This window comes from Diprion similis, chromosome 6, assembly GCF_021155765.1.
Source record: "Diprion similis isolate iyDipSimi1 chromosome 6, iyDipSimi1.1, whole genome shotgun sequence".
NCBI classification, from domain to species: domain Eukaryota; kingdom Metazoa; phylum Arthropoda; class Insecta; order Hymenoptera; family Diprionidae; genus Diprion; species Diprion similis.
The window spans coordinates 3,958,051-3,976,208 of NC_060110.1; the positions used below are offsets into that span (position 1 = coordinate 3,958,051).

At 34.4% G+C, this 18,158-nt stretch overlaps 3 protein-coding genes across 7 annotated transcripts in view; 2 read left to right on the forward strand and 1 right to left on the reverse strand.

The window, feature by feature from the left end:
• The window catches only part of LOC124406769, a 2,018-nt gene extending 404 nt beyond the window's left edge, over window positions 1–1,614 (forward strand). The window contains exon 2 of the mRNA XM_046882350.1: window positions 28–1,614. Within this exon, the coding sequence (XP_046738306.1) occupies window positions 28–690 (663 nt within the window). The 3' untranslated portion in view covers window positions 691–1,614. The remainder of the gene's footprint in view (window positions 1–27) is intronic.
• LOC124406770 overlaps window positions 1–7,101 on the forward strand; it is a 16,084-nt gene extending 8,983 nt beyond the window's left edge. The window contains exons 2-3 of one of the 2 annotated variants that reach the window (XM_046882352.1): window positions 5,504–5,533; window positions 6,643–7,101. In XM_046882352.1, coding sequence (XP_046738308.1) covers window positions 6,643–6,939 — 297 coding nt within the window. In that variant the 5' untranslated portion in view covers window positions 5,504–5,533 and the 3' untranslated portion in view covers window positions 6,940–7,101. Of the gene's footprint in view, window positions 1–5,339; window positions 5,478–5,503; window positions 5,534–6,642 lie in introns of those variants that run through there. The other variant, XM_046882351.1, reaches the window with a different exon arrangement.
• A 2,946-nt stretch (window positions 7,102–10,047) lies between these two features.
• On the reverse strand, window positions 10,048–17,945 carry LOC124407735 (FACT complex subunit spt16). 4 transcript variants are annotated; one of them, XM_046884173.1, is made up of 20 exons: window positions 17,588–17,945; window positions 17,401–17,505; window positions 16,599–16,763; window positions 16,011–16,163; window positions 15,779–15,925; window positions 15,415–15,681; window positions 14,996–15,331; window positions 14,524–14,893; window positions 14,236–14,434; window positions 13,539–13,920; window positions 13,231–13,413; window positions 12,223–12,354; window positions 11,917–12,086; window positions 11,631–11,811; window positions 11,457–11,535; window positions 11,020–11,185; window positions 10,766–10,852; window positions 10,597–10,662; window positions 10,412–10,531; window positions 10,048–10,295 (listed from the first exon to the last, which is right to left on the reverse strand). In XM_046884173.1, exons 1-20 carry the CDS (start codon window positions 17,654–17,656, stop codon window positions 10,289–10,291), a joined length of 3,384 nt encoding a protein of 1,127 aa, XP_046740129.1. In that variant the 5' UTR covers window positions 17,657–17,945; the 3' UTR covers window positions 10,048–10,288. The 4 variants fall into 4 exon arrangements, with proteins under 4 accessions (XP_046740129.1, XP_046740130.1, XP_046740132.1 ...); XM_046884174.1 differs by having other exon boundaries at window positions 10,412–10,528; window positions 17,588–17,944; XM_046884176.1 differs by lacking the exon at window positions 10,597–10,662 and having other exon boundaries at window positions 10,412–10,528; window positions 17,588–17,944.
• Window positions 17,946–18,158: the final 213 nt, after the last annotated feature.

Sequence of the window (18,158 nt, forward strand, 5' to 3'; positions counted from 1 at the left end):
TAATGCATTCTCCCCCTAAAATTTCAGGTACATTTTGACAGTGATTGCTGGGAAACACCAGGTGTTGGCGGGAAACGTAAGCTGAAAGATGATGCAATGCCAACCCTCTTTCTGAATTACGTTGGCAGAAAACAGCGTGACGATCTGCCAATCGTTACTCCACCTCCAAATTATGTATTTGAAGTAATGGTTCCCGACCTTATCATCCAAACAGACATGACCCGGATGAACCAGCAACATGCAGTTATTACTCCAGCTGCAAACTGTGTATATGAAATGATGGTTCCGGAACTAATCGTCAAACCAGATGTGAAAAAGTCGATAGAAGAACCAAAACCTGAAAGTTCAACAACAGATCACGAACATTGTAAAAAATTATACGACAGATGCTACCAAAGACTGATGTATTTAAAAAAAAAATTGAAAGCGTGTCGAGCTGAAAATAAGCGGTTGAGAGCTTTGACTTGTGATGGAAATACATGTAAAGGCATCCTGAATGATGCGGAGATTGAAATACTTGAAAAAAGATATAAGAAATGTGAAAAGTGGTCCAAAGATACATTAGAACAAGCTTTGTGGCTCAAGCTGGCATGTGGAAATGCTGGATACACTGAACTAAGGAAACGAAATATTCCACTGCCATCATTGCGAACACTAGCACACATGCGACACGTTGAATTTGATCGCTGAATTTAAATACAGTAGAATCTCAATCTTATCTACCAAACTTTACATGATAGAAAATAAAACACCACTTTTTATCTTATGCTCACATACTTTTGTGACAAGATGTAAAACAACGCACCAAATTCAATGACATTTCACTTTCTGTCGTCTAGTACAAATAAGACCTAAATTCAGTAGTCACTGCGTGGTGATAGATGAGAGGGAAATATTATAGAAGCCACAAAGTTCGGTAAACAAGGTTTTACTGTATGAAAAGAAATGACTATTTTCATTACAATCATAATAAAGGGTATGTGAGATAATTTTTTTTCAAGTATCGAACACGATAGTCAAAGGAGGTTATAACATACTAAGTTACTGAAGCTCCAGGAAATGATTTCATGATTTCCCATCATGAATTTGCAAATAGGTGCTAGTAAGAACTAAAGCAATTATATGATTTCCAACAGTTGGATCAAAGATTAAAGTTGCCAAACCTGGGCACCGATCTATATAGAGCTAGTACTCATATGAAAGTGATAATAAGATATAGGTAGAAGGGTAAAATAAGAAGGAAGAGTCTGTCTAAAAAATTTTCGGTTTAGAAAGTTGTATGGTGAGGTAGACTCAGACAAAATATTAAACATCTTGCATCGCTCACCAATAGGGATTTAGATACATTGACGAACGCAATACGTATGTTCTCGAACATAATAGAAAGAATTTTTACGTTTGGATTCATTTGTATTCCGTTTGCATTGTGGTCTTAGTTATAAAGTTAGTGGTGAAGTCATAAGTTTGTTAGTATTGTAAAGCATATTGTTAAAAATAAAAGTCAAACTTTTTAAAGCTTACTTTGGACTTACAGGGAAAAAGAAAAATTTATTTTACTTTGTGCATAAACATTAAAGACTATCAGTTATTTAAGAGGATTGTTTGTTACTTCTACTACTCGTTTACTTTTTTCTTTCTCACCCTGATACATCTCGAAATTAAGACAATATACCGTTATTAAATATAATTGACGTGTGTAAATATTGTAAATCAGATGTTATGCAAAAAATTATTTGATGTATAAACTATCATATCGTTTCCGAATAATGCGCACTTTATATTGGGCATGCCTCACCAACTCAATCAACGTTGGACCCTCATCCTCTTTCTGATTTTGTTAGAAAAATTTTATCCGATTGTCCTAACTCCAAAACAGTACACAGAATTTTTTCAAGTTTTTTTAGAGTAAATTTGTACTTTCGAATCTTTTTGAAAAACAACATTTCTTATGCAGTTATTTAGAAATTTGAAAAAATTCACCAAAAATCCAGTGTTACATACGAAAATGTTTGAGCAACCGTCTATAGTAAATTGACTTATAATTTTTTCAAATTTTTTCTCTCTCTTCACAAAGCTCAATAAAGGATACAAATGATGGCCGGCCGACCTGGGTCCAAGCTTAAAAATGTTGATACACATGATTTTTGAGAATTTTTTCAGATTTTTAAATAACTGCATAAGACATAAGTTTCTCAAAAACAATCAATGGTACAAATTTATTTTAAAAAGATCTAAAAGAATTCTGGGTACTATTTTGGAATCGGGACAATCGCATAAAGTTTATTGGATAAAATCAAAAATGGTGAGTGTCCAACGTTGCCCCATAAAGGTAACGATTGTAAACTAAGTATCGAATTCAATCTCAGCTATATTTGGATGCGTGTCTATTAATTCTTCCTTGATTGCGAAGTCTTAAATAAGAACACAGCCAATGCATTTCTTCAAGCCGTGAACTATATATGAGAATTCAATTTACAGTTCAGTTTTTGAAGACAATCTTCAAAATAGGAAACAAGAACAGATCCTATAAATAATCTGTGAAATGAATTTAAAAAAAAGTACGACCACAGCAACTGAGAATGGCGTCTAAGTGGAAACAGTTTTTTTTCAACACGTACATGAAACAGGCTCTTTTTCTTGCATGTAAAGTGGATGAAAAATTGCTCATTTTGGGCGTAGACTTCATTACTTCCCTAGAGAGGTAAGGTGCAATACAATAAAACTTTATGATTTTGTTTAACAATCAATGTTCCAATGTTTAATTCATATTAATAAAATCAAATATAAAAGGCAATTATTTTATTTTTCCCTACATGCACGAAAAAGGGTCTGTACGTACACTTATTTAAAAAATCACTGTGTGCAAAAGAGGGGAAGGGCTGTAAGTAATTACAGTTTAAATTAATAATTTCTTTGTAAACTTTGTGACAAAGTTGTCCAGAGCTAATGCAAGTTCCACACATCATGACGCAAAATTAACCGATACAGATTTTTACTTTTTCACCTTATCACAGTTTACTGAAAAATTTTGTTAAAGATAAAAATAATCAGGCGATTCTGTTCATGCAGTGTTTCGCGTTTCATGCCACACGAAGCACACCTTGCTACTTTCCTTTCGACGATCGGGGTCGCGGCTTTTTTATTTCTCTCGCACTTGCCCATTTATACGTGGCACAATTTTTTTCAAGTCACCGTGTGTATCTCTCACGCATATTCTTTATTCACTACACGTGTATAATAAATCCCGCGTCAATAATAAAATACAGTGTATTGCAGATATTCTATATTCACCTTATATGATCTTCAAATCATCTGATAGTCAGTAGAATCCTGACGTATCGGCACCCTCCGTATTGGCACTTGGCATAGCATATATATAATATGCGTACACGAAGAAAGAAAATTAATTCTAATTTTTTGAATGTATAAACTGATAAAGTTTATTTATTGCGTGAACTGTCATATTCCAAGAAGTGGCAAATAATTAGATTATAGTTGATCCAATAATCCAAATCTCTTATACTCTCACAGCGTATAATCATTATCACGTGGAAAAGTTGTTGATTGTTCTCAGTATTTTGTTAGCAGAAAGTTGTGTAATCGCTTACATCGATTACCACCGCTAATTTACGGTTCGTAAAGTATGTACCGACTCAATCTTAAATGTTATGAATTTCAAATTTTTTGGTAAGTGATTATGACACGTCCTTCGAACTTGACAGGTGTAAATTTCACGTAACAGCAATGAGAGTGAGGATGCTAATAATGATGAATACGCAAGGAGCCCAGTGAAAGCTGGGCGAAAAGCGAATTACACGCACGTGCATTGGTGAGCGTCTGAAGGTGCGATGAAAATGATCGAATTTAGACTATAAATCCTGAGCTTGACATTGGTTTGAAATTATTTTTTATCAATGCTTGGCACGTAGGAAAGGCTGTGGAACTCAAAAGTACTCGCAATTCGCGGCTTTCTCCAAGTTCATTCTGGGTCAAAATCACGGTTACCCGAATTCCGTGATATCTTTACTAACATTTTAACTGTAAATATCAACCGAGCAGGTTTATAAATCCTCAAGTAGCACATCAATGTAGCCTAGAGATATTGTCAACTTAGTATTGGCAGAAAACTACGGAATCACCTAGTTCAGTTAATAAAAAACTGCTCATATTTCAAGTCTGCTATAATTAATTGAGTGCCGTATAGGAATGCGCTATCTTGTCTAAAAAAGTCAAATGGTAATCAAAATAGGAACCCAGCGGCATGGCAGTTGACCTAGATAATATGCAGATTCTCATGTCTTATGCTTGATCATGTCGGAATCCCGTATTTTAGTATTCACATTTTCAGTGTGTGTGCTAACAGATAAAATTACAAATATCCGTACTTCCGTATGGTTTTTTTTTACATAAGATTATTACAACCACAGCCATATGTGACACCCGGTAGTATAACAATTAAATATAAGTTGGCGGGAAAGTTGTCATTGTACGGTCGAAAGAAAGCATTTTTAGTTTCGGATAACGCGAAGTGGCTTCTAGAGTAGTTCTCTGGCTCATTTCTAAGAAGCATTTTGTATTAAATTCTCAACATTTTGTTGCTGTCGGCCATTTTGGTTTTCAATCTGATATAATTTAAGAAGACGGTCATATACAAATGGTTGTTTTTTGTGTAACTTTATGGAACTCTGCCTCGTTCTACATCAAAGTTTTCGGAGATACAAAGAAGCCGAATAATGGCTGATGAAAGTATCAAGCCATACTCAGTTGGATGTTTTTTGGGGTCTTGAACATGTGTGGCATGCTATTACGCATAACGATTGACTGAATTGAATTGTATTATAATAATGCAATAAGAAAGTATTCAAAGTCACTCATCCTGAAGCCAAAATCACAATAGCACTATAAAAATTGAATTGTATAATTACCGACGTAGGTAAATAATTTTTTCAAATATGCAAACATGAAAGCTAAAGATAATTTCAATTGAAACGTTGAAAACATACATGTGGCTATAGTTTAATGAAACGTAATATTTTAGCAAAAAGAGTGGTTTAGCAATGGATTTCAATTTATAGTTCTTTCACGTATATAAAACAATATACAGAGCTCGTTAAAAGTATTGGAAAGTAGCGAAGCTGGTCAGTTAGCTGTGCGAAGATGCATATTTGAATTTTAGAGATCTACCATCGAGTGAAATCCCGCAGGCCTTGGTAACTAAATTGTCATAATGAGGAATTAAAATCAAGCACGAAGCAAGTTCAGGATAAGTCTGAACGTTCTTTGTATCAAGAAACCCACACGATAAGTCTTTGCAATGTCTAAATTCCTGAGGCAAGTAAGAGGATGTCATTTGGATGTGCAGACGAAGTGAATGCAATGAGCTAAGACTTACCGCGAATAGCCGGAGAAGAGAACCGGTACCCTCCACTAAGCCGACTTCAACCGAGTTCCGACTTGGATATAAAAGCCACCTCCAGGTATGCTCCGTTTAGTTTCGTTCCAGTACATCTGATCATAAGTCCGAATCTGTAAAGTGAGTACCTTAGTCAAATATTACGCTGATTTATGCATCAACATCGGATTGCCAACATAGAACGTGTTTTTAACAATCTTAAAAAGTGGTATCAATTTACATGTGATTATAATATGCAAGCTGATGCGTTATAGTGAAGGATTATTTGGAAATTGGGCGAATGTTAATATCAATTCTTCATTACTCAAATTTACGAAAAACACAGTTTTCGTTCGATAAATTACATCGCTGGTAAAAGAAAACGTCACGTGACGGTGCGATCCGGACTCGATACGAGTTAATAGAATTCTTTGATACAATCATAGCTATTACTTTGAAAGTGTCTTGTATAGGTACATACATTTTTATCCAAATATATTACCTTCCTAATTCTACTAGAAGCTCAGGATAAAATAACCGTGGTTCAGCAATTGTACATTTCCAAAGTAATTTCCACATTTTCACAGTTGTCCGTTACATGCAGGGAATATTTAAGTATGTACATACATTCTGGCCGATTGATATGACACTTTACTGTCCACATCGAAAGTAGAGATATTTTTAACATGCGAATCGCATGATTCATAATTTGTCATTAAAAAAGGGAAAGTTGAATATCGAATACGTGACAGTCTTGCCCGTCTTGCCACAGTGAAAGTATTGTATCTTCCCTGAGAAATTTGCTCACGGTTATCTTACCGCGGTTATTACTAAATGGGAACTTGCATTCATTTTTCGAACGTTCGTCATTACGACATTACCGGTAATAGTTCGAACAACAGCAGTTACTGTGTTTTACTTAATACTGTATTTACTGTAATCAGGCATCCTAGCATGCAGGTTTTCGCGTTTTGCACTTCTGCTGTTTTACTTACTGCGCACTTTATCTCCCTGTTAAATATATTATAATTCGCACTTAAATCTAATGCACAATGAGACAAAAAAATGGTTTAGGGATAGAAAGTAAGAATTGTTGGCGAAACACGGAGTGAGTTTGGAAACATTTGAAGGAACAAAGGACCGTTGAATAAAGAAATTTCTATTTCCTATTTCCTATTCATATTTCAGTTTCCCCCCTCATTTTTCGTTAAGTTCTTTTGCTTCACTGTTGACCTTTACCTATATTCCAGATGAATACGTACGTGTTCTTTTTGGTTGCGGCATTGGGCGTCCTATCAATAGCAACGGCATTTCCGCAGAAGGAGGGGCAAGTTTTTAGTAACGAAGCAATAAAGCAGGCCCAAAACACTTTCCTAATCCCCAAGGATGCTACCATCCAGAAAGTCCAGGAAGGCATCGAGCTGGCAGCTTACGAATCGATCCCTGGCAACCAGAAGATCAACCTTTTCGAAATACTTGGCGACCAGTTCCCTCCTGAGGTCGTAAATAATCTTCAAGCGCAAGTTGACCAAGTTGGCCGCAACTGATTATTAATCAAGACGAAGCCTATTCGACTCGCTAGAAGATGGTCGACTTGATATCAACCTGCACTCAACTACCATATTTATTCATTAAGTCATACACTTTACGATTACGAGTTGTATACCTTTTATATTTTCGTAAATAAACATGTACAAATCTGTAACCGATTGTTAATCGTATCGCCAAACCGTTAGCACTTTATATGCACACACACAAAAAAAAAAAAAAATTGAATGTCCGTCTCATAACGGAGCAAAGAAAACTGATATTGTGATAAATCAATCGTAGAATAAATGACTCCAATATGAAAGATTCATTTGAACTACGTTAAGAAATAAATGCATAAAAATACACAAACATATAGACAAATTAAAATGATCTAAAATAATATATCTAGCTTGGAGATTCTGCCCAGAGAAAGTTACGGAACAGTTTAAAACGTGCACTTTCACTTTATACCATGCAAGTGTTGTTAAGCAACACTTCGGTCTGTCGCGTCATATTGATGCACAGCGTCGGTAATTATTTTTTGCGGACAGATAATGCAAGTTACATAACCGTGCAATCATGTACTTGGATGAGAAGCTTGCATATCACGTTACGGTGTTATCGATATTAATTAGTAATAAATAATCAATAAACGAACTTGAACGCAACAGATATGATTTAAAGTAAATCAGATTTGACAGCTACGGATCTACATATGTTGAGGAATTTCAGCTATTTCCACCCACTTCAAAATTAGCTAACGAAATTATAAGTTGAATCGAGAGAAAAAAAATACGAGTATTCTTTCAGGCAGTAGGGGCAGCAGGGGGAATGGCGCTCACCCCAATATCTCAATAAATCTGTAGTAGATATGAACACATTCGGCGGTTTGAGGCATGGGAGAGTGCATCTATTTCATTACGGATTACAGCCGAGCTGATCTAATTTTCAGTTGGAGGATTTTTAGCGACAAATTTAGATTGATTGTATTTATTTATTATTGATTTTATCACTCGAGACACTAAAACATTCTATTTAGCTATAGCGTAAACATTTTTGAATAATTGTGTCTGTATATTTGTAATTTCAAATCTTATACAAAACGATGGTTTGGAGTTATGCTGTTATGTGAAGTGAACGCCATACCCTCTAGTGATGTAGTATTTACATTTGTATGTACATTTACATTAGAAGAATTTGGAAGAAATAATGAAACATGCTATCGCTGCACCATATGCAGGTTGTGGTCTCATCCCATGTGCTCTGGATGGGATTCTGCAGAATGATACATTTGTGTTTTATGATTTATTTATCTAGGATTAAAATTATTATTAATAATAGGGATATGTTATGCCAAGTTGTGTAAATTTAATGGATTAAGGTTAATCTCTCTTATATTCTATTTTAGTTTATGGATCTCACTTAATGTATTTAAACAAACAGGTTTCAGCGTTATTACCCCTTAGCCTGATTGTGAGCGGTATTACCCATAGAAGCAATGGCACTCAAGCCTGGTTTTTTTGTAGGTTGTTTTTACTGATTAAAAGTGATAAATAAATACGTTTTGTATTAAAATATCAATTACTGTATACTTAAACCTTTGTTATTTTTTAATGTTCTTAATATAAACTAGAAATATTGAAAAAATAGATTAGTTTTCCCTCAAGTGAAAGGCTTCCCCCTGATTCTCCTACTACTGGGTTCTTGAGTTTGATTAAAATTGGCGATAATGCTGATGCGACGGTTCAAATAATAATATAGGTGAAAAAGAGGTTGACTTGCACAATTATAATTTTCAAACTCCGTATGGAGTACCAGCATACATACGAGTACGTATTACTAATCCAATCTAAGGAAATAGGCATTGCTGTATTTCGTTGATTAACGACCTGGATAATGTGCTAATTAGAAAGATGTAAGTTTCAGAATATTTCATTTATTTAATAAAAACAATTGACGTTCGCTATAGTAAATCTAGTAAAGTTACGTTCATTTCGGGGTATAAAAACCATGAGATAATGTTTGTACAGTAATGATAAATAAGTTACAGATGATTAGAGCTTGAAACTATAAAGTACTAGAGGAAAACATATTTAAACAGAATTACGGAAAGTTGCCTAGTATGCAGTTTTTTCTGGTCTACAATTGCATATAATTAATATCTGTAATGGTCAAACTTCTTGTTGCATTAAAATATCTGTAGAAGGTTTCGTTAAAGACATTATGTAACATGTGTTATCTTACCGATCTGATTCGAATACAAATTCAAAATTGTATCATAAATTTTCGCACATTAAACCGTTCTTACATCTCAAAAATTAAGTAGAATGTACGAACCGAGTGTCTCTCGACTGTTCCCAGAAACTTAGTTCCATTGTTTCTATTTATTGATAAATCTTTAATTACCGGCATTACTTATAGATCAATAAAGAAGCATATCGATGTACGAAATTGAACGTGACTTGAGTTCAGACAATGAAGTTCGCGCTGAATTATGGTATTTGAATAATAAGAATAACTGTTTTCACGTTATAATTATATTTAATTCCAAATTGTAGTTATTGGCTGAATGGTAAGTAGATGAGAATTATTGTAGATTATATTACAAAAAAACGCCTTCCATATGATTTAAATTTTCAGTTTACGCTCGAATTTGCACCCTTATTATTTTTTCAGCATAAAAAGAAAATCCTAGAATAAATTGTAGCATAGAATAAAATGAAGAATGCTGTTTAGGTTCAATAAACTTAATTAGTTCAATTAATCTTACATAGATAGCTAAGACAAAATTATATCAACAGAAAGTAAAGAATTTTGCTTCTTCATTCTGCACCTTCTTTTATCGGAATTATGGATAACTTCAATAGGAAAATAAATATTGATCTTAACCTCCGATTATGTATGGAGTTGTAATACCGTAAGTCTTGTCGTGGTTACAGACCTCTCAACTGAAGCATCACAAGCTCTTATTCATTCCAACATGGAATTGTTGTTTTTCGCTGGGGTTTTCAGTCCATCACATTTTCTTCAATTATTATATTATTATCATCATTCAGTATTGTTCTGGGTAGCGATAAACTGTGGTTTTAAAATTATTTTGACCGTTATCGCTTTTTTCTCGGTTGTAGAAATTTGCAAGTGATTCTTAAACCTCATTGCGCACCGAGTAAGGAAAATGACGTTATGTGATTATACATCATTAAATGTATATACCAAGAAATGTATGCAAGAAAATGTAATACTTCAAAGTAGCAATACAACGGATACGACAAAGTAAAAAAAATGATCAAGTTCTGCTCATGTTCACCACGCATTCACGTTTATGTTGATGCACTGTTTAAGACTGTATTAGTCCTGGCTTAAGATTTATTTCCTGTAACATAAACATACACATCATTTGAACAATAATATCATAGTCTGAAAATGACGCATAAAACACTGAACAAAGTGATCAAACAATAACATATATCTATTAGTCGTTGTACGTACCTAGACCTCTTGGAACTCTTCCCATTTCTTTCAGAGCTATCATCGCGGGAGCGTTTTTTGCTACTGGATGATGAATGTGAAGATTTGTGTTTGTCGTGCCTGTCACTCTTCTTGGGGCTACTTGAAATAAAGAATGAACAGAGTTTAGTTTTTTTGAAAAATAATGTAGAGAAAATGTAAATCACCTGTGTCTGGATGACTTGGAAGGAGACACTTTCTTGTGCGACCCTCCACTCCGAGACCGATCCGATCTTTATCAAATGATAAATTCCATTGTAGTAGCAATGCAGCATAAATATAAAGTAGTAAGTAAAAAATTACAATTTCATTGTATTCACTGTTGTAACATAATACCTGTGTTTGTCTGAAGATTTTCTGTCTCTGCCGCTCGAAGAGTTCCTGCTCTTCGAACTGGATGAACTCTTATGCTTTGAACTGTGCCTTGTGAATAAATAAAACAGAATAAATATTTATTTGACTATTTTCATTGGAATAAACATTATGTCAAAGTCGATATTATTTACACAGACTTATCACATCTACAAAAGTACAATATTTTTGATCATCACTACCCTAAATTTAGCACTAATGTCAAGAGTTATACAAACCTATTCTTCGAAGGAGATGATGATGACCCTTTCCCAGGTTTTTGTTTAGCAACATTGTTGTAATCATCCTGAAATCGAACATCTCCTCTTTCTTTATCTTCTTCTGCAGCCTCTCGTTCGAGGTCAGACCAGTCCTTTCCAGATTCTTCAGAGCTCCCTAATTCCTCTGTTGTGAAAATCAAAGTAATTGGAAATCATTATCAAGTGTTGTAAGGTTTTCATTAATATACTTGCGACATTATTCCTATTCGTTTGATGTTAAATGCTATCAATAAAGAGATAGAATAATATACTCCTTTGTTATACATAATTAAGGATTGCCTTCTTACATCTGATAAAGTAGAAAAATATTAAACTAGGACTTTGAAACGACTAATAATTGTAGGTTTGAGTTGAAATATGAATGGACAATTTAAATAAGGGATCTTGTGGATTACCTTCACTATCAGAATCTTCAGAAGCCTCAGAATATTCTGAGTCGTCATCAGATTCTTCCTCACTTTCGATGTCTGTTGGCTGAAAACAGGAATAAATATGATAATGCAGAAGATGTAATTCATTATTTGAATTTAAAAGTATCATTAATCTTCTCTCTACTTATTGTAATTTACCTCATAAGCATCATCTTCCTCTTCTTCTTCATCTACATCTTCATTATCGTCATCGGACTCTGGGTCGAGGAAAGTCCAACCACCGCTATCGAAAAATCCCTCAGGATCATCTGTGATTGTTTTCATGATTTTTGTCCAATTCAAGGATTGGACACCTTCAGAGTATCTGATATCACAAGAGCTGAAAAGAAGCAAATTTTTTTACAATTAATATTTATTTCGTTTTGATGACATTTTAACTATTTTGCAGAAGTTAATAAAAAACGTTGACAAGTGTCGAACTTACTTTAGCCACTCTTTAACGTGATCGATCATATTCATTGGGACTGCATTGACCATAGATACTTTTCGATGGTAGTCCTTGAATACAAATATCATGTCGAAATTCTTCAAATGAAATTGAACTCGTTCAAAGTGAACAAGCTCCACGTCTTCAAGTGTGATTACAAATGGAGGCTGGAATAATACACTTTTAGTTATACTATTTTCAGAAGTAAACATAGCTATAGTAAACTAAGTAATTGAGCAAAATTTTTTGGCAGAGTAATTGTTATCAATTATCTATTGCATATTGGTAATATTAATATTTTACCCATTCTGTAAGGTTGACAAGACAACCGCTTGTAGGTTGCAGTAATACAGTGCTACGGAAAGGTGCACCTGGGAAGCCCAGCTCCCTGAACGGTGTATCAAATTCTATCTCCTGCTTCGTCATTCCTTCTACCTAGGGCAGTATTAATAAAAAAGATAGAAAAAAAATATTTAGTAATTGGGTTGCAGCAGCAAATTTATAACAGCTTCAAATAACTTATTATCCATTCAACATTACAGGGTTCAAGGTAGCGAAATAAATGTAATGTTTTGTTTTTTGCCATTTTCAAATTTCATTACTCGATCTAGCTAAATGTTCAAGATTCCTCACATTTCCAAGATATCTTCGAAATATGTTCGACAAAATAATTCCGCATACAGTAATATTTTTAATACCTCGATAAGAAGATTTATGTTTAATCCTCTACTAATAACATGAATTATTAAGTGCACTTTCATTGAGATGATTTCTTGTTAAACTATTGTACACATTTTGTACAAAACTAACTATCTCCTATACATTATAAAATACCACAATAAAATTAACTACAAGTTTCCGGTGCACAGTAAGACAAATGTTATTCATGAGGTCTTTGGTCGTCCTGTTTACTACTATCAATTTCCAATATAGGTAGAGTGTAAGAGATTCAAATGTTTCATGTATTTCGCGTCAAACGAAAGTTAATCATACATGCACCTAGAATTTTCTAGACTTTCTTTCTCATCGGTTTAAAAAAAATCTTCCGCGCTCTCTCAACTTCTGCCCGATTCTTAAAATTTCCAGTTTTTATAACTGCTCCGAATATTGTACATTGACCCTTGTGGAGTCAGTAAAATACACAAGCGTAGAAGATGTACCACGAGGATTTGATGAAACAGGCCTTTTCAGCCAACCAAGGATACTTTGGGCTTTATATAAAATGCTACAGATTCGCCTCACCACCAGCGTGATGGGTCAGGTTCACCCAATCCTCACGATACATATTTGAATGTACCATCCATGTCTTACTTTTTCGCAAAAACTCTTAAAAGCAGTTTTCAATTTGTGTCGAAGCTCGCGTTCTGACTGCTCAGCAGCTAGATCATCACGGTCATGCATGTGTTGATGTTTTCCCAGATCTGTTGTAATTTCTCCCACTTCTGTATAGAATTGAACATCGACGTGTTTTTTCTTGCCAAACATGATAGCGTGCTGAAATCAATGAAAAATAAATAAAATATTAGGTGATTAAGTTTATAAAAAATATTATAGTGAAGTTTACATTTACAGGTAAATTAGTGTTTATGATAATCAGCCTGAAATTTTCGAATACTCACTTTTAGATGGAAATGCAGAAGAATGATCATTTCTCCGTCGCACGGTTGGAAAAATGCATTTTTAATATTATTGTACAGAATGTCTACTTTGTCTCCTCTAACTGAAGTGTAACGGAAACCATTTGTATGAGCTTCCAGACCCCCAGTCATCCTTTTGCTAACAATATTTGGTCGAATGTACAGATCTTTCAACTTTGGATTGCCTTTGTTTTGAGAAAGAACTAGTGTATCTTGTTTTACTAGATCTTCCTTTTCTCTTTCTTCTGCTTCTCGATTCTTGAACTTTTTCTGTACTTCTTTTATCAATCTGAATGCAGTATTCAAATTCGATGATGGTGCAGATATTTCACCAGGCTCTTTGACATTTGTACTTCGATATGTTCTGAAAATTTTTTGAAAGAAAAAATAGAGAAACTTCAATATTACAGTCAATCCCGTATTTTTCCGAATATAAGCCGAACCCCAATTCTCAGACAGTACTTCAGGGTGTTTTTCTTAGTTACCCACATATAAGATAAGGACGATTTTTACGGGTACCGTCAACGACAAAAACAACCTCGGCTTATATTCGGAACAATACGGTACTTGATGTGGGTATCAAAAATAATCCAACACACTTAATGTAATCTTAGTATAATCATTTGTACTAAAAATTCTATCAATATTTAACATTTTCAAGGTATAATCGTATACTGACACTTCTTTGACAAACGTAGCATCTGGTTGAGGATAGGTACCACCCTCATTTCGACCCATCGTTGCCCCGGGATGAAAGAAGTTTATTCTGAGGTAAGTATAGTCTCCCTCGACAGACTGAGATATATTCTTTATAGTTGAAATGTGAAATGGTACTGGTATACTAAATATTGGCAGGATAACAGTTTCATATTTTTTATCTGAAAGTAAAACAAATATTACGTATTGTTGATACTATTTTCAAGCGTTTGATGATCTGAAATAGCAAATGTACACATATTATCCTTACCAACATAGAGCTTTAGTTCTTTCACTTCAGTTTCGCGTGGCATGTGACTGAGACTCTTATAAGACACAGTAGATTTCCGGACTTTCTCTTCTTCTTTTCCTCCAGATTGTTGGGCCAAGCGAGCTTTTGCAATTTCGTTGAGTTGTTGCGCTAGTTCTTTTTGATGCTGTTTTCGCTTCTCTTCCGAACTGTGTTCTGTACGCAGCTTTGATTCTATAACAGCTGTACGCTTTCCTCGTCCCAAAATTTCTGGTTTCGGCGTATTTTCTTTACCACTTTCCTCTTCTTCCTCTTCTTCGTCGTCCTTCAAGTATATTCCAATATTCTTTACCTTTTTTTTAGACGGAGTCAAAACAGTAGCTGGTTGGCCCTGAAATATTATTCAAATTGTCATTCAATATAACAAGTTAGTAAATGTACTTCTGAGAATTCGTATTTATATTTTATAACTTTTTGAATATGATGACCCCACCTCGTTAACCATGACTGTATCTCCCAAAAAGAGGGCGTAAATTTTTCCTTCTTTTTCAGTTGCATCAGGATTCGCAAGGTTGGAAAGTCCGATATTAATATTAAAAACCATTCCCTTCTTAGCCAATGAATTTGTTTTAGGAGCCAGCAGCAGAGAGCTCTCTCGAAATTCAATTCCCATAGCAAAACCAAAGTTTTTTGTCAGATGATCCAACAATTCAGGTCTCTCTGACTTGACATATTTATGGCCAGTCTCATATACGTCGCTGATTTTGGCACCAGCGACCAATTTTTTTAATATTTCCTCTTCCAATTGGAGAAGAAAGTTATAATTATCCTGAGAAAAAATAACGGCTTCAATAACAGACAGTAGCACAACATATTTGGTAAATAAAGTATTTGCTAACGTTTATTAAATACCTCAATACTTTTCGTTGGGTTCACCAGAAGAGTTCGAACTATGTTGGAGCAGTAAGACTTGTAGCGAACTCCTAAGGAACAGACAATAACACCAAAGTGAAGTGTATTTTTATCGCTGACAACACTGAACTTCAAAGAGTAGTTGCCTCCGCTTTGAATAATTGCAGGGTAACACATATCAACTTGCGTCAAATCAACTCCAGTAACATATTTTTTGTTTGTTATAGCTGCATCTACTCCTTCAGCCAGTTTGGAATGTTTAACTTTCTGTAAATCACAAGCTTATGAATAAACAGAATAATGTTCTACCTCGTCGAAAAATTTGTGTTAGATTTAGGTGTACTTTTAAAAAAAATTCCAGTACCTTATCAGAATCAATTATCTCCATAATTTGGTCTTTCAGGTATTTTGTAAAAACGTCAACCGATACCAGACAAGCTTTTTTTATAGCTAATATTTCCATGTCTTCTTTTGGACACATTACATAAGCTGCTGCTGCACTGATATCAACCTAAAAATAGACAAAGTGTTGACAAATAAAATTACAGAGAAAATTCAAGTTTTAGGGTTAAACAAATATGATTAAAATATCGTACTGTTTCAAAAGATTTTGCTTTCAAGGCAGCCCTCCAAGAATCCATGAATGGACCCGGGTAATGTTCCTTTGAAAAAACTCCCAGAGTTTTACCCTTCTTGCTGTTCTTGATTACCTCGATTAGTTTGGCAAAATTAGCTTTATCTTCGTCAGTCTATAAAACAAATGATGTAATTTCAGATTAGAAAATTTATATCAATTTCAAAATATATTTAAAATAAAATGATCAATAATAATACGCTTGAAAATACCAATCAGACCGCAACGGTCACTACTAACTAACAATCAAAAATACGATAAGACATAAAAGACGGAGTTTGTTTTAATACTTTCTATTTTGCACTACTGCTATGTCTCTCGATCTTCATAGAGTTATATTGTCCAATATTTTATTCAAGTGTAACCAGGATATTCTCAAGTAACAATAATTAGCAATAGTGAATTTCACTGTAGGGCAGAATTTATTTTGCTTATGGTATTAGATTTTGATCATTTCTTAAATAAATAATGCTCAGTTTCAATGGTAGGAATCTAACGAGCTAAGTATACCTTAATTCCAAAAACAAAATTCTACAGATAAATTACTCACCCTATCACGGACAAACAATTTTACTGAAGGGACTCCAGTGTCTTCAGTTTTCTGATTTTCTACACTTCGTAGAAATTCAATCTTCTTCTTGCTTGCGAGAAAATTGATCGAGTCTTCAGCTAATATCATAATAGTATCAGTGAGCTCGTAACTGAGTAGCCAAGTCTGGAAAGATTCCATGCATCTTTAAATATTCTATAGATATGCGGTATGAAGGTCAAAGATATTGAAGATCAAAAACATGAAAAAGTCTATAAGATTGAAATTTGCATCATTGATAAAGCTAAAAATTGAAGAATAAAAAAACATGTTTTGCAACTTTAGAATTATTTTGAAGGAGTTGAGTTTGCAAAATAAAAATTTTTTCCAAACCTAACAGTACATTGATATTATAAACTACAACCTCATAAAATTCTTCTCATTAATGTACATAGCCCGATGGTCAAAAAATCATAAAAATTGTAATCAATGACAGACCAGCAAACAGAAGACACCTTTCGTGAACTGATACACATGTCGTCAGATCATTAAATGATGATGAGTTCAAACTGACAATACCATTAAAAATAAGTCTGGGCTATATTGGTCCTTAAATTAACTGTATTGTGCTCCTAAATGCCATGGGCTCCAGGTTTCACCAAATATATTAATGAAGCAAGAGTAATACAAGTTTTGTAACTTGGATCCAATCGTTTGTTTACATTAATTTGTTGTACACTCTATACAACGATTTAGGGTAAAAATAAATCTATAAATATAGGATTGATGATTGATAGGTTTGGCTAAACGATCAGTATCATACCTGGAGAGCTGTAGACTTGCTGTACACAATATCTTCGTCAATTCCAACCGCCGACACGAGACAATCCATTTTCGCGAAACTATCATCCGTGCCGGATTCACCATCCTATATAAAAAATAGACATGTTTTTAGAGGCCAAAGTATTGGCTAAAGGTTTGCAAAATGAAATTGACATCATTGTACTCACTTTCCACGCTGCGTACAAGCGTTTCATTCGCCGAAAAAATGTATCTTTATCAAGAGATACGTTTGCCATGGTACAAAGTTTTTAGGTTGGCCTTTGTACACAATAGATTATTATGTGAAGGATGACGTACTCCGTATGAATTAAGGCGAGAATGATAAGTCTTGTCGAAACATTCACGGTACACCGTTCAATTTCAACTCATCACGCATACTTTTGTTACCAAGATTCCAAAATTCTGATGGCACGCTTAAACTCCGACTTCCGATACGGACATGGCGGGATTACAACCGAAGCCTGCCTGAGAGTTTGTATTCGAAAGAGGGAGCAGCTTGTATCCCGTCCAGGTTCCCGAAAATGTGGTTATGGTCACGGTCGTGGTTTGGTGTCTATTATAGGCGTTTTTCACAGCCCTGTCATCTGTTTTTATTGATAATAAGCTAATAACTATTCCTTAACCTCCTACTACCAACTAACCCAACTCCAAATGTGAGAATCTTGTAACCAAATCATTCAAGGAAACTGTCTAGCCATCCAAATATCCCTAGATGAGGTATAAACAACAAGGATTATA

Coding starts and splice junctions, on each gene's coding strand:
- LOC124407735 (XM_046884173.1), bottom strand. CDS start 17,656: ATGGCAAACGTATCTCTTGATAAAGATACATTTTTTCGGCGAATGAAA. Junction 17,506..17,587: donor GCTTGTACGCAGCGTGGAAA/GTGAGTACAATG, acceptor TTTTTTATATAG/GATGGTGAATCCGGCACGGA. Junction 16,764..17,400: donor GCAAGTCTACAGCTCTCCAG/GTATGATACTGA, acceptor GAATCTTTCCAG/ACTTGGCTACTCAGTTACGA.